The 25,564-nt window shown below is 38.8% G+C and overlaps 1 protein-coding gene across 4 annotated transcripts in view; it reads right to left on the bottom strand.

Moving 5' to 3' along the window:
- Positions 1-8,176: 8,176 nt before the first annotated feature.
- DSC2 (desmocollin 2) overlaps positions 8,177-25,564 on the bottom strand; it is a 38,541-nt gene continuing 21,153 nt past the window's right edge. For 2 of the 4 annotated variants that reach the window (XM_069568952.1, XM_069568953.1), the window contains exons 9-17: positions 25,005-25,190; positions 23,046-23,296; positions 22,562-22,695; positions 16,474-16,701; positions 13,744-13,983; positions 13,233-13,360; positions 11,323-11,613; positions 10,744-10,789; positions 8,177-10,656 (exon numbers count right to left, since the gene is read on the bottom strand). In XM_069568952.1, coding sequence (XP_069425053.1) covers positions 10,754-10,789; positions 11,323-11,613; positions 13,233-13,360; positions 13,744-13,983; positions 16,474-16,701; positions 22,562-22,695; positions 23,046-23,296; positions 25,005-25,190 — 1,494 coding nt within the window. In that variant the 3' untranslated portion in view covers positions 8,177-10,656; positions 10,744-10,753. The remainder of the gene's footprint in view (positions 10,657-10,743; positions 10,790-11,322; positions 11,614-13,232; positions 13,361-13,743; positions 13,984-16,473; positions 16,702-22,561; positions 22,696-23,045; positions 23,297-25,004; positions 25,191-25,564) is intronic. The other 2 variants (XM_069568949.1, XM_069568951.1) reach the window with 1 other exon arrangement.

Genomic DNA, 25,564 nt, shown 5'->3' with positions numbered 1-25,564 from the left:
AATTGTTTTATGATATTGGTTTGATTTCTATCATACATCAACATGAATTAGCCATAGGTGTATATAGCCATAGATGTACAAAACCCTCCCCTTGGGTTTTGTATTTTTAAAAATCTCTTACTTTGGCTCATGGCTTGCCTACTTTTTTGCTTTTCCATTGCAGATTCTAGAGTCTCAAGTGGGACAATAAAAATAGAAGAGTTCTCAAAGCACATGTAATTGACAGTGACAAAGTCATGCTTCCTAAAACCATAAGCTTTCTGCCACTCCTTTTTTAGAAAGACCAAACAGCCTTGATACCCAAGCTAGTTTAAATATCCTGGGAAATGGGTATTTTATACAGGTCATCTAGACAGATTTATCAAGATGTGAGCTTGGAGACCTGAATGATAGAGGGGACCAGTAATCTGGAAGAAAAGCATCCCAGTCTGAGAGAATAGAGAGTGCGAAAGCCCTGGATATCAAGAACAAGCTTGTCTGTTCTGAGAACACAGAGACTCCAACAGGTGCTGGAGTGGAATGAAAGCTGCTGGCACATAACATGGTAAAAAAGAAGCAACAAAGGAAAAAAAAAAACTCATAACCCTGTTAAAGAGTTTAGGTTTTATTTTAAATTTCATTTGCTCATAAAAATGTATAGAAACCTCTTGAAAAAAAAGATATAGAAAGATTTTTGGGTAGTGGTGAGAGAGGGAGGCATGGTCTGAGTTATATATTTTATAAATCAATTATGGCTGCTGTTAAGAAACTAGTGATGAAATTTAGACTTGTGATATAACTTGAAATTAAACCTCGTAGGAGTCATCAATAGATTGGAGATGGGATGCGAGAGAAAGAGAAGATTCAAAAGTGTCAGACAAGGGCTTTGGACTAAGCAGCAGTATGAACACAATGAATAAACGAATGAAGGAAATGGGACAGAATTTGGCTTAAGATACGAAGGGTTTTATTCGGATGTGTAAAGTTTGGACACATTTAGATGTGTGAAGTTTGAGGCAGGTATGTGGAGCTGTCAGCCTCAGCAATTTGAAATTGGGTTCTAAAATGTTCTGTGGGACTCAAAGTCTTCTGCCAAAACATCATTCAGGTCTCTGTTATGTAGGTTTTTCTATGAAAGGGGACAGAAAAAAAAATGAGGCAATAACTGAAGAACAACTTGAGGTAATAAGTTGTATTCACATGAAAGAAGCCAATTGCAGAGTGGTTAAGAACCTAGATTCTGGAGTCAGATTGCTTAGTCTGGTTCTATTGGATCCTAGTACCACTACCCTGAATAGTCATTTAACATTTCTCTCTCACTTTTCTCATCCATAAAATGGGAATAATAATGGTCCCTAATTTGAATGAGCATAAAAATAACTAACATATGTAAAGTCTTTACAGTATGGCACATAAAAACTACTATATCCATGCTGTTATTTCCATTAAGCATTTTTATTTATGATCCAGGAAACAAAATGATCCAGGAAATGATCCAGGCCAGAACAGATTATGGATAATGCAGAAGTTTGGGCTTCCCCAGTGACTCAACAGGTAAAGAATCTGCTTGTAATGCAGGAGACAAAGGAAACTCAGGTTCTATCCTTGGGTCAGGAAGATCCCCTGGAGGAGGAAATAGCAAGTCACTCCAGTATTCTTGCTGGGAAATCCCATGGATAGAGGAACCTGGCAGGCTACAATCTGTGGGGTCCCAAAGAGTCGGAAATGACTTAGCGGCTAAGCACACACACACACTGGAGAGGTTTAATTTCTTGAACAAAGATCTTGAAGAAGCAAAAGGGCATGGGAACCAATGTATTATTGGAGAGGTTGCCTTAAAGGGAAGGAGAGAAATTCAACCATTATAAAGGATGGAGGTCAAATTACATGGTATAGCTGGAGTCTGGTAGAGTTGGTGGTGAAAGATAAGGGAGTTCTCTTCTGTTTTTATTTTGCCATTATAAGCAGATGCAAAGTTATCTGCCAAGTGCGGAAGGTCAATTGAGACTTATGCAGAGAGTAGGTGTAAAATAGCAAACTGACCAGACCAGTCTTTTGAATTATTGACTCTACTAGACAATAAGTATTTTTAATGTTGTGAAAATAGTACACATTTCATACTTGTAATCTGGAACTTAAATTTCATGAACAATACCTACTATTCCCATGTGTAACACACAGTGACCATTTCTGTTCATCGCCTTCTAATTCATAGTAATGCAGGTGATCATTCTTCAAGTTAACTGGCTGTGTTTCAACCAGTTGTCTGTGTCTCCCTGTTTGAAAAACCCTGAACTTGGGTAACAGGGCAGAATTGTGAGAGTCAGCATGGTTAACTGTTTTTTTTTTTCTTTCTTGGGCCGTGTTCAAGTAAGATTCATGAAATAGTTGGCAAATGGGGTTTATCCAGTGATAGGGTTTTACTGAGTAATTACAAAGAAGGAAAGGGACAGTTGAGGTTATAATGGAATATAGTAATGAATAAGTAAACTGAAGTTGAGAAAGGAAGGAAATGGTGAGAACAAAGAAAGAATGAAAAAGTAGAAGGGTTTTGCAAGAGACTGAGAATTGCCAGAATGTTATTGGAAGAATTCTGAAAGGAATTCAGACCTCAAAAAAGGCAAAAGAGAACTTCTTAAGTAATTGAGTTTTAGGCACATATCCAGGCAACGATATAAATCAAAGCATCAGTAGAGATCTTGGATAGACTTGTGCACTTTGTCTGTTAAAGACATTTTATCAGGGACACTAACCAGCTTCATGTTATCCTGGAACCAATACCAGACTAATCCAACTACCCTTCCCAGTCCTTGACGTACATTCCCCCACACCACAGATACTGCAATGCAATCTCTTTGACTTGGAGGACATTTGGAGATCAGTAATAAACCAAGACTGAATTACCGCTTCACTCATACTTAATTAACAGGATCATAGAAAATTATATCAAAGGATCATAGAAAATTATAACAAAGTGACTAGATATTTAATCTGGTCTAGTGTGTTAAGCACTGTCACGTTCAACTCTTTGCAACCAGAGTCGAGCCTGCCAGTCTCCTTTGTCCATGGGATTTCCCAGGCAAGAATATTGGAGTGGGTAAGCCATTCCATTCTCCAGAGGATCTTCTGACCCAGGGATATAATCCGGGTCTCCTGCATTGCAGGCAGATTCTTACACCATCAGAGCTACCAAGGAAGTTAATCTAGTCTAACTTCTAATTTTACTGAAGAAACATACACCCAAAGAAGAAATTATGTGATTTAGCTAAAGATGCAGATGAGTTCCAAAGCAGTTGAGATAAAAATTCAGAATTTGGACCCATATTCCTTTTTCTTAAAAATAAAATTTATGGAGATAATCTGTTAAAACCAAAAATGGTTGAAACTCATTGTGTTGCTTCTTTTCTTTCCTTCTTAAATGTAAAGATGCACTCGCAGGTTTTAAATTATTCTTCTTGTAAGAAAACAGCACCCAATTATAACCATAAAACAATCAAACTCTATCTGCAAGTTAAATCCTGTTCTAGGAAACTATCCAAATTCTTTTATTGTGAACAGTCAATGAACCATATAAAGAGTTTTGGAAATAATTTTATTAATTAGAAGTTTTAAAATGATATTTATACTCTAAAACATTTCTATATGCACCATGCAAAAAGATGGAATTTAAATTACTGATGTTTATATGGAAATGTTGTGTAAAGGAGATATTAAAATAACTAGAAAATGACTTTTTCAGCAGTCTTCTGAAAGTCTTAACTTCATGTCCATGGTAGGAGGAAGTGGTAAAGCTTGGCTTACTACAAATGAACAATTTACTTGGTTCACAGTTGCACTCATGCAAATATGTGAAATAGTTCATTTGGCATGTCTAGAAAATTGGTTACTTTTTCTTGGTACCTAGCCAGCATATGAAAATTTAATGATAATAAAATTTGTGTGTTAAAGGACTTCACATGTGGCACAGTGGTAAAGAATCAGCCTGCAATGCAAGAGACTCGGGAGACAAAGGTTGGATCCTTGGGTTGAGAAGCTCTTCTGGAGGAGGAAGTGGCAACACACTCCAGTATTCTTGCCTGGATAATCTCAGACAGAGGAGACTGGTGGGCTCCAGTTCATAGGGCTGCAAATAACTGGACATAACTGAGTACATACACACACACACACACACACACACACACACAATGTAAAATTTTAGACCAAAAACATGAGTACACTCAATTATGAAATGATAAAAATTTTTTTACTTCAACTCGGTCATTTACTGTGAATGTATATTCATTGTAGCCTTGATGTTGTAAGGCTAAGATTTAAAGTTGTTTTCTTTTTCTCAGAGGTCTATAAATCTCCAAAAGCCTAAAGTCCATGAACTTTTGTTATTTATTAATTTCCCCCGATTTTACAATAAAGACTCATTGTAAAATGGAAACACAGAAACATAATGAAGAAATATTTCATCTGAGATTATCACTCAATATTTTAGTATATTACATAGTTTTACATTTATGACTATGGAATTATACTGATCTAGAGAATTATTCTATTTTTTAATGAATGCTATGTTTTATACCTTTCCTTAGCTGCCAAGTCATGTCCAACTCTTTGGCGACCCCATGGACTAGAGCCTACTATTCTATTATCATCATCACAACTACATTTATTAATACATTGATGAGTCAAGCATTAAGAATCCTTACATGTATTATGTCATTTCTTCCTATTTTGTCCTCATGTTATACATAAGAATTCTGAGGTTCCCATGACTTACCAAGGCTCCTCAGTTAGTGGAAACAAAGTTGGTATCTGGATTCATGTCTTTCAGAGTCAGGGTCCATAGTCACCACATTCGTAATCCTCACTTATAGTACCTTGTATCACAATAATGTATTACAAATCATTTATTTTCCCATTATGGGACATGGAGCTTATTTCCAATTATCCACATATCTCACGTCACTGAGCTAAACATCCTTGCGTGTGTGGAGTCTTTGCACCATTATCTCACTTTGTCAGGATAAATTCCTTTTACCTGATTTGACTGGTAATTTTGCACCAAAGTTCAGCAGGTTGACCCCATCACTCTCCTTTCAACTCTAGCTTTCACAACATCTCATTCCCCGTGGCTCCACCTCATGTCCTTGGTTCTCAGAAATTTTCCAGTTGGCCCACTTCCCACAGGAAACATTCTTTAAGCCAAAGTCTCAACTCTTCCCCAAGTTCCCGTCCTATTTCATAAGGCCCTCTGAAGCTCCTAGCCATCATGGTTATCCAACGATCAGTGCCTGTCACCCTACCTGTCACAGCTTCCATGTAACAGTATAACACTGCCAAGTATCTGCTGCTTCATAGACAGAGTCACCTGTTGCTCCTGGTGCTGACCTCCTTGTCCCATTTGTCTCTGGAGATTTGACAACCCAGATTTGTTCTGGGAATATATACAACATAACTTCCATGTATTTTATTGGCTAGCAGCATTTATGCAGCAAAATTAGTTCACTGTTATTGAGTGTTTATTTAGTACCTCCATCCCACGATCCTACCTTAAGACTTTGCCTCTAGTTTCCCTCCATGTGGTTGGCAGGAATCACAGAGCAGAAAATTCATTCAGAAATGGCTAATTAACTGCAATTATGGGATTTTACAAACTCACGTGTGTCAACTTTGATACATTTCCAGCATTTTGCACAAAGCAGCTGATATGAAGGAGCAAAACTTAAAAATATTTGTTTCATAAGCTTCCAAATAATTACCCAAACCTAGTTACCAATCCCTCTGTGTGGTTCTCAGACCTTATGAAATTTATGAAAAAGCGTAGCCTTCCACATTTCTTTTCAATAGCCTGTCAACCCTATGATTCTGATTCAATACAAGATCTTTAACAAACATCATGGGTGATTCTGAAGCAAATGAGCTATGAACCCACATTCTAAAAGATAGTGCCAGCAAATATTTCAGCAACTTGCCGAAATTTGCTACTCTTTGTCAACTGTGACAGAATTAGCATTTTGCTCCATCCTCATTCCTACATTCTAACATAACTAAGAGTAGGCAGGCAATCAGCAGAAACTCAAAAGCTCTAACCTCTTAGCTTTTGCACAGATTTTCTGAGGGGCACAAGGGACAACTCCACCATGCCTTGTCCTGTGCCAGTGTGGACACTGAGCATAGCTGATTCAGCTTGCTCCTTCTGACATATGAGCACAGTCTGTATTAGGAAGACCTTCCGTGGCGGTACTGGGAAGACATTAAATGACTGTATGCAAAGAAATGAACAAACGAAATTGTGATTAAAATTCTCAGAAAGTTTGGCAGCTTGGGGCAATAAAAGGATATGCCATGCAGGCAAAAAAAGAGAAACTGAGAATTCTAGAGTTTCATGTAATTACAAGGATACTACACAGGAAACTCAGGAAGGCCTGACTGGATGTGGCAACATACTGTTTGTCTTTACTCATAATGAGTTAAAAATTACCAGAGTAATGTGGGTCTCACAGAAAACAGGAATGAGAGGTGCAGACCTACACAGATCTCATGCAACCTCTTAGAGCTTTGTTATGCATGGAGGTAGAAAAAATGATGGTTCTAGGTCCATAGAAGGAAGCATTTTGTCTTCAGGACATTACTGCCTAAGGGGACGACCAGGGCAAAATCTGGGCTTGAGATTTCAATCAGGAGCCCAGGAAAAGGCTGGAGATGGAGATTAAAGGAAAGCTTGTTGTCAAAGTCAGATTTTCCACTAAAAAAAAGGGGGGGGGGAACCAAGACAAAGCCAGTATCAAAATGGGGGATCCCTAAAAGCAGAAAATGATTACATGGAGACCCCCAAATGCAGACTGCACTGAACTAATGGCAATTCCCTGTAGGTTTCCCCTGTTGAAGCAGTATTTTTGCTTCCTTTTTTGCTTCCCACACCAGTGTATGGCTTATGAGGAATTTTATCTGCTTTTTGTTTAAGTCTGAAAATCGATCATACTGACTTGTGGGCTATGAATATGATTTAACTTCTTGACTACCAAGAATGAGCAATCTGAACACTATTACTAGCCGTGATGTTCTCAAAGACTATCATAGTTAAAACACTGACCGAGCTTCTGGGGAAAATAAATGGGAACACCGTGGCAAGATGTCAGCTAAAAAGAAAGTGGAGCCTGGATCTATGATTATCCCCAACTATGGCATCTTCCTCTCCTATGATAATAGCAGCAGGTAACATACATATATTTCTTTGTGACCCTGCCAGGCTCCTCTGTCTATGGGGATTCTCCAGGCAAGAATACTGAAGTGGGTTGCTATGCCCTCCTCCAGGGGATCTTCCCAACCCAGGGATCAAAACCTAGGTCTCCGGCATTGCAGGTGGATTCTTTACCATCTGAGCCACCAGGGAAGCCCAGTACATATATTGAGGGCTAACTTGGTGCCAAGTCTTTTCATGAATTAACTCTTTTAATTCTGACAACTATGAAGTAGACTCTTCCAGTCCCTGGAGGAGGGGAGTGCCTGGCAACCCACTTCAGTGTTCTTGCCTGGAGGACAGAGGAGCCTGGCTATAGTCCATGGGGTTGCAAAGAGTCAGACACAACTGAAGCAACTTAGCACACATGCAGACTCTTCCAACACCCTCAGTACAGGTCATACAAGTGAGGAAACTAGACTCAAAGTCTGAGTGACTTCTCCAATCCCACAGCCAATAAGCGTGGGGCTGGGCATTTGCATCAAGGCAGTCTTTCTGGAGTGTTTGCATTTAGGTTACCATGGTGAATGCCAAAGAGTCTTAAACTCCCAGGCAAGCAATTGCTTGCCTCTGAGGAAAACCATTCCTTTGCAGAAAAAGCTAGAAGAACAGCTAAGAATAAGCTTGAAGGAGGAGTCTTAAGCACACGCAATTTTCATAGGGGTCCAGAATTAGTGCCCATTTTAAGAAGTGGATGTTCTTCTTTCCATCCAATTTGAACAAAGGAGTTTCATGTTACTTGCAACAAAGCAATCCTTTGCAGAAACTTCAGCAGTCTTTGCAATGTATGTTCTGAAACACTGGAAACAGAAGACTCAGTCACTGGATGATCATTACAGAGAAACATACGCTCAACTGACAGATATTCAAAAGTCCAAAACAAAATAACAACAACAAAGACAATCCTCCCATTATCTTATTTTCTTAATTGATTTTTGTTAACATGAAATGGGTTATTAATGCAACTTATTTTAAATTGTTTAGTTTTATTAGGAGTGCCTTTTGGGTGGACCACTCTGAGTGACTTTCATGCTTAAAAACCATTTTTTATTCAAATGTCTTACAGCCACCCCAGGAGAACCCTAGAAAAGGAGTTTTATTTATTATCCCCCATTTTAGGTGAAAAAAAACAGACATGGAGAAATTATGCAACTTAACCAACATTCCATAGAATCACAGTCTTTAGAACAGTAAAATTAGATAAATGTGATGGTAACAACCAAAGACCTCTCCAAATCAAACTCTAAAATCCTAAAATGTGTAGAACAGGATTCTAAAAGAGCCTCACTTCTTTAAGTAAGAAAACACCATCCCATAAGCTCATATCAGGCACATGATTAACAAACACACTGATTTTTAAAACTACCTGACTTGCTTTATCATAACTAGTCATGTACAAGGATTTTATAAACAACATTGAGAAACTGTATTTTTGACTGAACAGCAATGAAACTACTGAAAAGATAAACAGATTATCAATAAACTACCCAATGTTAATTCTTAAAAATAATTGGTATAAGCCAATCTTGTGAATTCAAAAGCAGGCATATTACTAACAATTCTAAATATTAGAAATATTTTTAAAATGTCCAATGGTTAGTATAGATAGAAAACTCATTGATTGAAATCAGCTGTGAAACCTACCCTGGAATTTGGTTGGCTATTAAGTTTAATTTTGTCTTATTAGTTCAAAATTTAAATTGTTTGGACCACTTCTACATTCATTAAAAACTTTAATCTTATAATATTTAAAAAAAAAAAACTTTACAAACACATAGCTGTAACTAGCCATCTCATCTAAAAAGCTATATTATTCCTAGACAGCTTTCAAGATCTCTGCATTTCAAACCTTATTTCAAAAACCATCACTATTTTGCATTTATAAACTGGATCTTTACAATAATGAACTATAAATATACTGCTGGGCTTCCCAGGTGCTGCAGTGGTAAAGAATCCGCCTGCCAATGCAAGAGATGCAAGAGACATGGATTCAATCCCTGGGTCGGGAAGATCCCCTGGAGAAGGGAATGACTATCCACTCCAGTAATCTTGCCTGGGACATCCCAGGGACAGAGGAGCCTGGCATCTACAGTCCATGCAGTCACAAAGAGTCAGACACCACTGAGCAACTGAGAACCAAACAAATATACTAAAATGCCCACATCCCAATGTTAATTACAGTATTTCTTTTGTTAACAAAAAATGCTGCATCTAATAAAAGCATGATATATTTCTACAATTTAGTGGCAAAATTAAAGAGTCTTTGTAGAGAAGATAATGAAGCAAGCACCAGAACAGGCCCAACAATAAAATCAACATTACATTGATTTTAAGAAAAGCCAAGAATATAGGTGCTTATATAAAAGAGAAACACAGAACGCTATAAGAGAGGAAAGAGAGATGGCTTTTAACTATATTTAGATTCTCCAACCCAAATAAAAACTTTAAGAATACAAACAAGATAGAGACAGAGAGAGAGAGGGAGAAGGGAAGGAAGAGAGGAGAGAGAAGGTGAGAGGCAGAGCCCGAGGGGGCAGTGGAGAGCGGGGGCGAGGAGACCAAAGACCAAAGCCTCACAGAAATAAAAATACACCCTTAAAGCATTTTTTAAAATGTAAATGTTCAGAGAAGGTGAGTAACAGAGCAAGTGTAAGTCAGTGCCAGATTTCACAAAGAATACAAGGTAGAAACTAAACTCCACCAAAATGGAATTATAATAACAGTCAACACTTGTTTATGAAGACAGGTCATGTTACAAGACTAAAACAACATCAAGAACACAGTATAAACACTTTAGAATGTTTAGGAGAACAGCAGTCTTTAAGTACCATGCAAACGATTAATGAATTAGGTAACTGAAGATGAAGTTAGAGCAAGGTCTCCACAATTTTCCACTCGGTTCTACTTCAAGTAGTCTATGCTATACACGTGAATTCATTACATTGTATTGCACTATACATTGGCTGCTGTCATTATACCCAAATGTAAACAATAACGCAGACTTTCTTGTCTATCTGCAGGTGTCCTTAGGTGGAAGGTAAGTAATTAAACACTATGAAAAAGCCAGGAAATTTGTGTAGTTATTTACAGCATCCCTCAGTGAATGCGCATTTGGCTAAAGAGATCCCAACAAAATAAAGGGGAAAAGCCCCAAATACAGCATCTTTTATGTTTAAAAAAAAATCTTAGCTTATAAAAAAAAAAAAGACGATAAACCCATTGGCTTTTGTAGACCATCTAGAAGGCACTCATCTCTTCATGCATGTTTCCGCAAGTGTCCTAAATTTGGGTCCCAGATGATCCAAAAATTCAAGCCCATCTTCTTCTTGTCGTTCGCTGCAACAGCCCACAGATCCAGCTGCCGATCCTCTTCCTTCATAGTTATAGGACAGGACGTAGTCTTGAGCTTGCATATGGGTGTTATCCCGATCACACTGCTGGACCTTCTGCCAAGAGGAAAAACACAACATATTTTATTATTATTATTTTAAACACCAAGACTTACTAGCATAAAAATAATTGCTTTGATTTACCTTTCATTGTTTAATTTTTAACCAGAGTGTGTCCTCTAATGGATTCCTATGTATAAAAAATGCACATGATTGGTCTGTATCATAAATTAAACCATCAATTAATTAACTACATAGCAGGTTTCTAAAAGTCACACATGTGGCAGCAAGTATGCAAGCGTTTAAGTTATCATTGCTTTCCCTTTCCAGATTATGACTAATGTGAAAATGCATTCGTACAACTGAACCTGAATGCATGTGGCTCAAAGCTTTCCAGATAGGCAGAGTGACTGCAGGTTGGAGTTGCCTCAGATTCCACTGTTGGTCTCTAAGACCTGATTTGTCCAATGAGAAATGGCAACACAAAGCCATGAGAAAAAGAATTTAAGTATCATCTTATTCTCTCAGAAAGAATGAACAACCAAACAAAACAGGAAGGAAAGTCAACACCCATTTAACCTCTGATTGCAATTCAATCAAAATTAAGGAAAATCAAATTTCTAATGAGTAGATTAATCATTCGGTGAAAAATCAAGATCATAATCATTTCATAATCATTTAGAAAGTTGAAAAGAAAGCAAAACAGATTGATGGGAAACTCACTTCACCAAGACGGGGCTGAGTGTAAGTGTACCACTCGGAGTACGTGTATTTGCAGTTGTCGGTTGCTATTGGTCCTCCCCTACAGGAATCCAGAGTGTGCTGTCCACCTTCCTTGCACCGTTCCAGGGTGTGATGATGCCCGGCTTCCTGGCAGGACTCCATGGTCTGGTGCCCTCCTTTTACCATCTCGATGGTCTCTTGCCCTCCACTTTTCACTCTGGATCCCAGGGTGCCACAAATTCCCCGAGCAGAGCCACCCACGGCATGGGTTGTGAAACCATTTGTGGAATACTGAAACAAAACAGTTGGCATTGGGGAAATACAGAGAAAAACAAAAAATGAGAAAAAGAACAAATCATGCAGATAATGCCATGAATTTACGTGCTAGGAGGTAACCATTCCAAGGGCTGGAACTCAATCTATCTTGGCAACCTTGGGTACCAAACTACCTTAATTCTACTGCTTTACTAGGTAGCTTCCAATACAGGAAGCCAACTGCAAGATGTCAAGTGATCTGAGCCTTGAGACAAGTCAGAAAACCTGATGTGTACTCCTTTTTTAATAACTTCTTAGAATACTGTACAACTTCATCTATGAAATCCTTCCAGCATCTCACATCTCAGGCTCAGGATTCCATACTATTGTCTCACACAGACTGATGCTGCTTAAATTCATTCCCTTCACCTGACTAGAACAAAAACAGAAATAATAATCGGTATTTTTATTCAGTGACTAATTGAGTTCCCTTCAACTGAAACAAAATTAACAGAAATAACAAGTTGCCATAAAAAGCAGCAATACTAAATCCTTGTCATCTAATTAAATAAAGACAAATCAGCAGAGAAAGTAAGAACACCAAAGCTCTGGACACTAACTTTCCATGTTACGTTTTTCTAGGAAACTCTAAGTTTCATTTTTTCTAATACCTTCCTAGATGTCAACATCCTTTTGTTTTCTAGATCCTTCCTGCTCTAATCATCAATTACATTTTGGTAGGGAATTTATTTATTCCTCAACCACATAGTGGGGCTTGCCTCATAGCTCAGTTGGTAAAGAATCTGCCTGAAATACAGGAGACCCCGGATCTATTCCTGGATTGGGAAGATCTGCTGGAGAAGGGAAAGGCTACCCACTCCAGTATTCTGGCCTGGAGAATTCCATGGACCGTACAGTTCATGGGGTTGCAAAGAGTTGGACACAACTGAGCGACTTTCACTTCACTTTTTTCCTTCATCCACATACAAGGCTGGAACTCAAAGCTGAAGCAGTGCAATCACCTTTTAGCATGATTGCTTCATACATTTGACCGCAGGCTCCTTTCTAACCCATAGTAGAGCCTGAAAGCCTCCATTAAAGTTCTTCCCACGATGATTAAAGCCTGTAGTCATTTTATGGCTGCTGCCAGAAAAAAAAAATTAAAATCATTATGCTGATGATTGGTGACTAACTAAATGAAACCCTTTTACAGTACAACCAGCAGCTTCAATTATATAAAAAAGACAGGATTTAAAGTTGAAGCCATGACACAATTGAAATAGGGAAAAAAAAAATAATGATATGCCAAAGGATTTTTACTATTAAGTAACATTACACGGCCAAATTGAAATGCCACATATCACCATGGGATCAATGTCATTTAATTTGTCCCCTGCAACTGATGACATGTTATATATTGTAAGCTATCTGATTTCAAAAAAACTTTTCCCAGAAAAGATCACTACAGTTGTTTAGGCAAATTTATTGTTTGAATGTATACTAATATTTTGGCTGAACCACGTGGCAGGAGGGATCTTAACTCCCTGACCAGGGACTGAACCGGCACCCCCTACAGTGGAAGTGCAGAGTCTTAACCACTGACCGCCAGGGAAATCCCTATCGTCTATACCTATTTTGAAAAGACAAACATTTACCACTTTGTCATCACCAGGAGCTTCAGTGTTTGACACAATGAGGTTCTGCTGAGCTAAGTCATCAGGAAATACTTTTGGCTTTTTGGCTGCCCCCGTAGTAGCCCCACAGACCAAGGTGAATAAGATACCTGCAGGATAAGAGAGATGACTTTGGTTTATCATAAAAGACTGTTATGAATTTATGATGACAAATACAAAAACAACTTTCCAGAAAACATAAATATTATTGCTTGAGTCAAAGCAGCATCCATTAGAAAAGCCTGCCTTAAATAGATATGCCACAAACAAGGACACGCTCAGTGCTGTATTTGCGTTGAATTTTATGTCTGTACCAATTACGACAGCACTAATATGATACCTACATGCACTTTCAATACAAGAATTAAACGTGTGTGTTAAATAGAAATGTAGCGACATACAAATGAGCAGCCATAGATAACAGTGTTGAGTCTAAGAATGTGTCCTGAAAGTTATTTTAAAGGTTATTGTTTAAATTCATGAAAGGACTTACAAAATAGCAATGCTATGCCCAACAGTATTGCAAGGATGGCCCACTTTCCAAGTATCACTTCTCCGTTGCCAGGCCTCAGCCTTGGCTCGTAAGTGCTGCAGTCATTTGGGGTAACACAGTCACATAATATGACGTCTAACTGAGTGACGAGTGACTGGCCAAGTCTATCCGTAACTCTCACAGGGACTGTATATTTTCCAAACTGGAGGTCATTCAGATAGGAGAGACGTGCTGCTGTATCTGAAAGGAAACAAAACCATGACTTATAGAATGTCATTGATTTCTCCTGAGCATAAATAACTAGTGACAGGATATTCAGCATCATTTCCATACAATGGATATTCCTAATGGGAATGGCTCAAGTCCTACTCGATTGTAAGTGTGCTTGGACAAAGTCTTTCTGATCATATACAAGTTTGTTTATGCTGCCTCTTTGTATAAAGGTCTTATGGCTTTTGTAATAATATATTTTATCTGTCCATACACAAATCCTTCTCATCACAAATAATAGATTTGTTGAAAGACTGACTTTTATCGTATCTTTAAAAATTTTAATATGACCCAAATTTTAATTTTAATATATCTTCTTTTATGCACGATTCATCAGAGAATTTCATAGTCTGAATTCCAGATGTTTCTCCTTACTTTATTTTCATATATTATGCCAAACCATGAACTTACTATCAAGGCATCAGTCATGATGCTGGAACTTCTTCTCATGATCCTATAAGACACTGGGACCAACCTTATATTTTTTGCTTTTGATTTTTTTTTAAGTCAAGAGTGGAAAAATATACAGTCTTGGGGACAGAGCCAAAAATATGCTACTTTACATATAGATTACACGTACCCATGCCCAAGAATAATTCTCCCCAGTTAGCTGGCCCAGTGGGACGTTTTTATTACTTCATATTTGATGCTCTAAATGTAAACCTTCAATACTTGGGTAAAAAAATAAGTCACTGAATTGAGTCAATTTTAAAGGAAAGCATGATTAACCCAGTGTCCATGAATGTGTAAGAAATAATAATAAGACTAACAAAACCAAGATTTATGATTCAAAACATACCATGGTCTATTGCATTGTCTGTCTTGTTTACTTCCCCCTTTAATCCCATCTTACACATGAATAAATGAATGAATGCCCAAGAAGAATAAATAGTATAATGAGACCTAAAGCCTCCTTAGAACACAGTCTTCTCCACTTAGCGTTTTTCAGGCTTTTGGACTATTTCACAGCTCAGCAAAACTTAAAACTAGTACAGTTTTGACCAACATAATCCTGTTAGCATTTCACTGTACTAAATAAGTAGGAATTTTTTAAAATTACTGCCTCTTTTAACATTACATAAAAAGATGTGATGTTATGACACCAAAGAAGTAGAGAGGTCATCTAAATATAAGGTTGCTTCTCACATGCACACTCATTGGTATGCTAAGTCACTTCAGTCGTGTCCAGCTTTTTGTGACTCCAAGGACTATAGCCCTCCAAGCTCCTCTGTCTGTGGGCTTCTCCAGGCAAGAATACTGGAGTGGGTTGCCATTCCCTTTTTCAGGGGATCTTCCCCCAGGGATCAAACCCGCAGTTCTTATGTCTCTGCATTGGCAGGCACACTCTTTACCACTAGCTCCACCTGGGACTCACTGGAACGTTATTAAAAACACTGAAAAATTTTGTCTGTCAGTTCACAGAGCAACTTATAATAGGAAATCAAGAAATATTCACTGAAAGCGTGGGGAGGAAAACCATTCAAGGGCATTTTAAAGGCAACCCCCATTCAGTTTACAGTAGATGAAAGCTGGAGTGACAGGACATGGTGCACAGGTTGCGCAGTCAGGAGACACAGAATGTGCTGGAAAGTTGAGAGCTGACGTAGGGAGTGAGGCAACGGTGGCCCCGAGAGAAGTTCCTTTTGCTTTTGCCATTCTTGTCACCATAGATTTTAACAAAGGTAAAGTCGGAAGTACACACTGGGAACAAGTCGAGGAAGAATCCCACATAAAAAACGTTAGATAAGAAATGGTCGGAAGTCAATGCAGAGCAGAAAAGGGATCAGACAGTGGACACTGTGATGCACTCCCAGATCCCCTGCAACCAGGGATGTATGGTCCCAGCTGCTTGGGAGACTATCAGCACCGCCAGGGACTGGGCCTTCCTGCCAAAGGTCATGCCCCCTCGGGCAGCCCAAACCACTGACAGTCACGAAAGAGCACAGAACAGAATGGCCACTGAGGAATGGAGACGACTCATGCTTTAGTCAAGGCTGTCCTTTGGCCTGAGCTGCAGCTTGAGTTCTCTGCTCCACTCTGCTTTCTTCCCATTCACGTGTACTGATGCCAAGGAAACGCCTTGATAAACATTCAGCCTAAAAAGACTGTCTCAGCGTCCGCTTCCCTGGGAACACACCTGCAAAGGATGGGGATTCCCTTCTGACCAAGGATACCACCGTCATGTGAAAAATCTGTGTGCGTTGGAGGCACACAAGCCTGGCAGTGGTTCTATCAGATCTAGTCTGGTGGGGTTGGGGCAGGAGGGATAGCGTGTAGCGTGGGAATGAGAATTCACACAAATCATAGGGAATCCTGGCACAGGACTGACCAAAAACAGGCTCTTCCCACCAACGCTGAGAAACTCATGTTCATTTGTTGGTTACCGTACAGCGAATTATTCCTGTATATTTTAGACATTTTGATGCTGAAAATGACAGAGTAACATTTAGAAATACATACCGTTAACCTTTGTCAGTCTCCACATTCTAAGTACCTCTGAATCCAAAACACCTTCCAAACTGAAGTCAAACGGTGGGCCGTGGATGGGTTCATCAGGATCTACAGCAACAATCTCGGCCGATGACATGACAGTTTTACAGATTATCACTGTCCGCTGACGTATGACTGGGCCATTATCATTCACATCCTCAAGAATAATCCCCAGTACTCCATTACATGTTCTCCCATCTAGAAAATTGGATATGAAAATATAATTCTTGATTTTTGAGTTTCTATTAGGCAATTACACATTAGGTATTTGTACCACAGAAATAACAGGAACAGGTACAGTCTTAGGTTACATCATTAAGATACGTTAATAGAAAGACATAATCCATTTCAAAGATGTTGTACAAAAAATAACTGCTATTTAGATTTCTTGTCCGTTCACTAAAAAGCTGCAATAGACATGGAATTTTTGTAGAGGTGAGTTTTGACAGATTTTTAAAAAGAGGAAGCAAGAGAGGACCGAAAAGGGCATTTCTGGTATAGTCAAAACACAAGGAGATTTAATAAGGTGAGAAAACACATACACAGACCTATGTTCTGGACATAATGAAAGGGAAGGCATGTGGAAAGCACTTAAAGTTTGGGGGCTGGTGCTGCTGCTGCTGCTAAGTTGCTTCAGTTGTGTCTGACTCTGTGCGACCCCAGAGACGGCAGCCCACCAGGCTCCCCCATCCCTGGGATTCTCCAGGCAAGAACACTGGAGTGGGTTGCCATTTCCTTCTCCAATGCATGAAAGTGAAAAGTGAAAAGTGAAAGTGAAGTCGCTCAGTCATGTCCGATTCCTAGCGACCCCATGGACTGCAGCCTACCAGGCTCCTCCGTCCATGGGATTTTTCCAGGCAAGAGTACTGGAGTGGGGTGCCATTGCCTTCTCCGAAGGTTTGGGGGCAGGAAAAGTAAAAGGGGTAAAAGGCATAAGATATGCATTTGGAAGATTAGAACAAAATTAGTACACAGAAATGTTTAACACACAAAAGACCCCAGAAGTGGAAAATCAGTTGCAAACCCAAATAATCACTCTGAGGTAGCCTAAGGAATTCATCTATCAATACAGTCAATAAACTTACTGAGTAATTACTTGGCACAGAGCTCTGCAGTGGAAAATCTGGGAGATTCGAAGATGAAGTGGGCATGGGTCCCGGCTACAAATGAGTAACACAGTTGTAAGCCTAAAAGTGAACATAAATCCAGGACTTGTGTCTATAAACTATTTTTTCTTTCTGCTTATTAATAAGCAGGCCATGGTTATGAAGAGTGGAAAAGAGGATGAAGTAAACTTGTGCCATCTGCAACCCAGGGCTGTGTCTTATACGAAGCTGCCCTCCTAAGGAAAGTGAGGAGACCAGGCAGAGCCCTGCAGCCACTACCTCAACCCAACAACAGGACCAGTTGTATTTCCAGGGTCATCATGGGCCAGGAGCCACAGCCCATCAAGTTAAGAAACGGGTGCTGAACTGGGGGCCACAGAAAAGGACATGGTGGAAGCAACTACAAAATTGCTCTGGGGTACCCTTATGGTCGAAAGTGGAGAGGAACTAAAGAGCCTCTTGATGAAACTGAAAGAGGAGAGTGAAAATGCTAGCTTAAAGCTCAACATTCAGAAAACGAAGATCATGGCATCTGGTCCCATCACTTCATGGGGAATAGATGGGAAAACAGTGGAAACAGTGTCAGACTTTATTTTTCTGGGATCCAAAATCACTGCAGATGGTGATTGCAGCCATGAAATTAAAAGATGCTTACTCCTTGGAAGGAAAGTTATGACCAACCTAGAGAGCATATTAAAAAGCAGAGACATTACTTTGGCAACAAAGGTCCATCTAGTCAAGACTATGGTTTTTCCAGTGGTCACGTATAGATGTGAGAGTTGGACTGTGAAGAAAGCTGAGTGCCAAAGAATTGATGCTTTTGAACTGTGGTGTTGGAGAAGACTCTTGAGAGTCCCTTGGACTGCAAGGAGATCCAACCAGTCCATCCTAAAAGAGATCAGTCCTGGGTGCTCATTGGAAGGACTGATGCTAAAGCTGAAACTCCAATACTTTGGCCACCTCATGTGAAGAGTTGACTCATTGGAAAAGACTCTGATGCTGGGAAGGATAGGGGGCAGGAGGAGAAGGGGACGACAGAGGATGAGATGGCTGGATGGCATCACCAACTCGATGGACATGAGTTTGGGTAAACTCCGGGAGTTGGTGATGGACAGGGAGGCCCGGCATGCTGTGCTTCATGGGGTCGCAAAGAGTCCGACACAACTCAGAGACTGAACTGAACTGAACTGAACTGAACTGACAGTGGAATACAGGAAAAGTCTGAAGATGAAGGCAAGTCAATACCTCCTATTTAATATCCTGCAAATTAAACTTCCAGAATGAGCAAGGTTAATGTTTAAAGGAAAGCCAACAAAATCAGTAATCAGAAGACTAACTCACTTTATGCAAGATAGCTTCAAATCATGTATATTTACTATTCTCAAAAACATAAAGTTAACTGTTTAAATAAGAATGCAATTGACAGCTGAAATTCCAGTAGAAATAATCTAATAATCATCTAATAGGGACTCTAGAAGAAAAGGATAAATAAAATGGTAAGGAAGCAATACTTAAAGAAATACTGGCTGAGAATATCCCAGAATTAAAGAAAAACATGGACTTTTTTTTTTTTTAATGTTCTGATCTGACTGCACTACTGGGTAAATAAAACTAAATTCTCAGCATACACACTGAATTAAAACTATATATTGAACACAACCTTGGGAGCTACAAAAGTTATCTGGATGTATGACCTACAAAAAGACAACAGACACTAAAATAAGCATTGGCAACAAGAAATGCCACAGGACGATGGAGTACCACTTGCAGGGTACTGAGGGAAAGAAAGAGTTAACTCAAAATTTTAAAGCAAGTCAAATGACAAAACCAAACATGAGGATGATATTGAAATATTTTTCAGAACAAGAAAACTGAGGGTTTATCACCCACATCACACCATTGAAAGAACTAGTGAAAGATATAGTTCAGCAAGAAGGAAAGGGAACTAGAAGAGAAGAAATGAGATACAAGAAACAAGGCAACTATCTCTCACTTAGGACAACTTAAAAAAAAAAAGACAGAAAGGTAGCAAGAATATACGCAAACATGTATTTTATCTGCCTGACAAACTTTCCTATTAGGGCAGAATATTCTCTTCCCTCAGATTTTTCTGGTTCTCATGCTACGTGGTGTTTTCTTGCTCCCTCTGAAAATAAGGATTACAGGATACGATTTGGGTCCACACACAGAGTTGAAAGCACATGTCTTACTGACTGAATCAGATTAATTGTAATGGCTTTAAAAATCGACCTAGTCTACATTGTTTGCTGTTCTACCACTGTAATAAATGCTTGAATTTCCCTGTCATGTAATGTGTAGAGTTGTTCAATAAACTTTTTTTTTTCACATTGTGATCAGTATTGGTATAGAATATGTCAACCAAAGATTTTAGACATCTAACTCAGCATCTCATAGCTCTGTTCTTCATGTGTTAATAATAAATAATATTATTTTATTTACTGGAGTATATGCATGCAATGCTCAGCTTCTAATATTAATATGATTCTATAGGCGTGTGCACATGCTAAGTCACTTCAGTTGTGTCCAGCTCTTTGAAACCCTATGGACTGTAGCTCCTCTGTTCATGCGGTTCTCCAGGCAAGAATACTGGAGTGGATTGCCATGCCCTTCTCCAGGGGATCTTCCCGACCCAGGGATCAAACCCGCATCTCTTATGTCTCCTGCGTTGGCAGGCAGGTTCTTTACCACTAGCGCCACTTGGGAAGTCCTGGTTCCTAATTCTATATGGGTAAATACCAATTTCAAAAAAGTCCTGGAAGGTGGTCCACAATTTATGTGCATGACACTCTCCTGCTAAATGCTTTTACAAATCTGAAAGCACACTCCTCCTTGCAATAGTGTCAATCTTACAAGAGAAGAAATGTAAAACTCAACTACACAGAGGAGAACACCTGGGAGAAACTGCCAACTGAGGTTAGATCAAGAAAGGAAATTGATCTCAAAGCTTTAAAAAGACCTATGTTTAGAAGAGGGGAAGACAGTACAACTAAAAAGTACAGAGATATGAGAGGTATGTGTGGAAAAGTTGAGACACTGAAGACTTGAGGGAGAATTTTCAAAAGAGGAAGAAGCAAGTGCTGTAGGGAAGCCAGAGAGAGGAATTTAGCATAAGCCCAGAGGTCAGTGCTCACAGGAGACAGCACTTCTCACATGGAAGTACGTGGGGTGGGCAAAGTCCAAAGGGAATGAGTTGATATAGATCTTTTAAAAAGGTAAAGAATGAAAACAAATAAACAAAAAACATACTTTAGTACAATCTCAGTTCATATAAAAAAAAAAATACGTGGAGTTACTTATCCCTGACCAGCTTCAAAAGAAATGAATGGACAAGACCCCATTACACATTTATTTTTGACCACAAGGATGATACAGTGCCTCTCTAAACACCATGAAACATTTGCTCTCTTGCTTATTTTTATCTCCTTTGCAACAGAGGAAAATGTGGAATAAAATCATATCCAAAATCTCTCATTCCAGACTAATTTTCATCTCATCAATGAACAAACCATTTGCCAAATGCAATATAAAATGTAAAAATAATGGACTTGATATTCATGTTATTTCTCTTTTCACTTGACTTTGACCAAAAAGCATGTCTTGACAAAGGGACAAAGGAAGCTGAGGTCTTTAAGGATAGTCTTTAATTGTATGAAGTTAAATTAAAAATGATTTCAACTTTACCAAATCAATCAATGGATATGAGCCATTTCTCATTAATTTAGAAAAAGCTGAAGTACCTAAAACATCTTCCAAAATCACTTCTAAAATCTTATTTTGCAAGCTATGGTATAATAATTTATGTTTACTGTAATTAACATTTATTTTACAGAGGCACAAAGTTCAAGTGTATGTTACAGTAAAAATTATATTTTATGTAATAAGAGGATCCCATTCCTGATCATTGTGCTCACATTCCAGTTTTACAGGGCTCTTGCTGCTGCTGCTGCTAAGTTGCTTCAGTCATGTCCGACTCTGTGCGACCCCCATAGACAGCAGCCCAACAGGCTCCTCTGTCCCTGGGATTCTCCAGGCAAGAATACCGGAGTGGGCTGCCATTTACTTCTCCAATGCATGCATGCATGCTAAGTCGCTTCAGTCGTGTCCAACTCTGTGCGACCCCATGTACAGCAGCCCACCAGGCTCCCCTGTCCACGGGATTATCTAGGCAAGAATACTGGAGTGGGCTGCTGTTTCCTTCTCCATACAGCGCTCATAGAAAATGACTTTACATTTTACATGATTTTGTGGATTCACAGTATTTGTTTTCTAATTTTATAGTATCAGAATACTAATCCCCAAGTATGTAGTTAGTTTCCTGTAGAAAGATACGATGTTTTTAGGATTGTGTGTGCTAAGTTGCTTCAGTTATGTCTGACTCTTTACACACCATGGACTGCAGCCTGCCAGGCCCCTCTGTCCTTGGGATTCTCCAGGCAAAATATTGGAGTGGGTTGCCATGTCCTCCTCAAAGGGTTCTTCCCAACCCAAGGACTGAACCAGAATCTCCTATGTCTCCAACACTGGCAGGCAGGTTCTCTAACACTAGGGCCACCAGGGAAGCCCTTTTAGGATTGTCTATGAGGAAATTAAGTATATTATCCCTATAATGAATTTTCCTGCTGAAGTATTTTTTAAGAGATATGAATAAATAAATTGAAGCTGATTTTACTAAAGTAATTTTCTTCACTAAAATGAATGGTTATTTAATTTTAATAAAGTACAGTCATATATTTTCTATGACTAAATTATTTTATACTTACATACAAAACTGAAGGTGCTACTGGAAAGCAAACTCGAGTTAATAAATTATAACAAACCCCTCAATACTTGTCATCTGGGGAGGAAAAAACTTTGAATGTACATTGTTAATTTAAAAACAGGATGTACGTGATTGAGAGTCTACATAGCTGCCTTAAACACAAAGTCCTTACCTTTGTCTGAGGCAAGGATTGAAATATTATATACACCACTTCTGGCTTCTCTATCGAGTCTTTTCAAAATTGTGATTACTCCTGAGTTTTCATCCACATCAACCCACCCTTCTGGATCACTTGACTTCATATACCTGTAAATAATGATGAGTTAAAATAGCAGAACAGATCATAAGTCAAATTGCAATAACAGTATCAAAATAAATTATACATTTTAAACAGTGAAAGCTGCTCAGGCGTGTCTGACTCTTTGCGACCCCATGGACTGTGGAATTCTCCAGGCCAGAATACTGGAGTAGGTAGCCTTTCCCTTCTCCAGGGGATCTTCCAACCCAGGGATTGAATCCAGGTCTTCCACATTGCAGGCGGATTCTTTACCAGCTGAACCACCAGGGAAGCCCAATGTACACAGAAACTATTTTTTATTTTTTAAGAAAAAAAAACATGGTCAATTTGATGTTCACCAAAATAGAATTACAAGTACCTTATGCCACTGCTACTTCTTGTTTCCGGGTCGTATGCTTTATAACCAACGTTCTTTGTTCCCACTGGTACGTTTTCTTTAATTCGAACAGTTTGTACCCGAGGGTCACACTCAGGGCCCTCATCCTGATTTTGTACATTAACAGTGACTGTTGCCATGTTCATGGTTGATCTTGAAGTACCAATATATGGAGCTTCATTAACTGCACCAATTTGCAGGGTCAGCTGTTGTTTTTCTTCATAATTCAGTGGCTACAAAAGCAAGCATGTTGAAAATCAGATCAAGATGCAGTATTTGGCCATGTGAACTAGTGTGTAACTAGTTAGCTTTGGGAATATGTACTAAGTGCTGGCTCAGGAAGAGTCATGAAAATACTAAACATATACCCACAAATGTGCTGATTCAGTATTTGGGTAGAGCCAGCAAAAAAAAAAAAAAAATCCCTCAATTGCAAATTTAACACAATATCATAGGTCCTAATGGCAATTTTAGATAGTATTTAATTAACTATTATTATTTGAAATATTACTTTTGGGACTCGATGCCCTAATCAACAGTAACTTACTATTCCATCAGTTTGGACACAGTTTATCCTATCCTCCTGAGATGAAAACAAATATCTATACCTTGTTTAAGGCAGAAAAGGTGGGTCAAATTTTATAAGATGTTTTTAAGATAAGAGACAAGAAAACAGAAAGATTATGGGTGATACACTTTTCTTTTCTACCTTTTTTACCCCAGTTACTCTTTAAAAAATGGTGTACTATCAAGTTTAATAGAAGGTATTAATTTTATTTTGCCTGATTCATAGCTGTATTAAAAATGGGTGAAACCATTTCCCAGAATACAGATTTTTTTCCCTTTATTTTTTAATTGGAGGAAAATTGCTTTACAATGTTGTGTTGGTTTCTGCACTACAACAACTATATATACATACATCCCCTCCCTCTTGAGCCTTCCATCCCTCCCTCCCTCCATCCCACCCCTCAAGGTCATCACAGAATGCCAAGCTGGGCTCCCTGTGTTGTCAGGTCTTAGATTTCACGGAGATAATTTTCCTTTCTATAATGCCAAGGATTAGGGCAGGATTGGATAAAGAAAGAAACAAGATTTAAGGGACAATCCCTTTGCTGTTTGAAGCAGAAATTAACCCACAGAATGCAGCTAATTTTCATCACAGTAAGAAAAAACAATCATCATTTTTATAACCCATTCTCCTTGTGAATGTAGAAAAGGGAAACCAGAGACCCAGGATACAATCATGTTCTAGTAAAAGAAGCAGCAGAACCATAGGCTCCTATGGTTTTGTCCAAAGCCAGAGCTCAGATGACTTTATGGGTTAACTCTGCCACCTGAATTAGCAGTGATGTCTCCTGAGATAATTAGAGATTATTAGAAAGAGGTTTTGGAAGTATTTACATCTTTGAATGGTTGAGGACTCCCGTTCTGAACCAGGAAGTAAAGAACATAATGTACACTGTATCCAAAAGAAAAGATCTATAAAACAGCTTCCCCATGAGTCTGACCAAGAATAACTCATTATTTGGGAAATTCAATAACGAACTAGCAGCTCCTTGACACAGTGATAGAAAGAATGGACTAGGATAGCCTGGCAGTGTCTCACTGGTGCCAAAACTGTGCTAGCTTTTTGACTGTTAAGAGATACTGGTTAAAACAAAAAAAGGAAAAAAAAAAACAGAGATACTCGTTACAAAGTGGGTACTATATCTTATTAATTGAACATACATATATGTAGTAATTCTAAACTATCATACCTTTTCAAAATGTTCCCCAAAACGAGTACAATCATCCCACTATATACATGAAGAACACAGTATTTACATTTACTGAACTATTTTAGATTTACACTTACTAGAATTCCTCTCTTTTCATTAAGCTCTAATATGCTAATCTATCATATTATAAACTGCAAATAATAATCTGCTGATTTATTCTTACCTTAACCACATACAAAACTCCTTCATTGGTTTGGGAATCTGTTACAATTTTAAAATTTCCATCTTCATTACCCTTTAAAAAGGTATAATTAGCCCTCCAATTAGCAGTATGAATTAAATCCTTATCCTGAACAGCAATACGTAAGACTTCCACATCAATTCTATTCTCCTCCACCGATGCCACATACTAAGATAACAAAAAATGACAAAAGAAGTTTAATTAGTAACTCTCACAAAAGCAGAACATCATGTAAAGTAAGCCTGGCTCTTCTAATTTTCAAAAATTATGTTTGAAAAGTGTAAGTAAAAGTTGCTCAATCATGTCCGACTCTTTGCAACCCCATGAACTATAATTCTGGAATTCTCCAGGCCAGAATAGTGGAGTGGGTAGCCTTATCCCTTCTCCAGGGAATCTTCCCAGCCCACGGATCGAACCCAGGCCTCCCCCATTACAGGCGGATTCTTTACCAGCTGAGCCACAAGGAAAGCCCAAGAATACTGGAGGGAGCAGCCCATCCCTTCTCCAGGGGATATTCCCGACCCAGAGATCAAACCGGGGTC

This window comes from Ovis canadensis, chromosome 23, assembly GCF_042477335.2.
Source record: "Ovis canadensis isolate MfBH-ARS-UI-01 breed Bighorn chromosome 23, ARS-UI_OviCan_v2, whole genome shotgun sequence".
Taxonomy (NCBI): Eukaryota; Metazoa; Chordata; class Mammalia; order Artiodactyla; family Bovidae; genus Ovis; species Ovis canadensis.
This window is presented reverse-complemented; position numbering and strand designations above follow the sequence as displayed.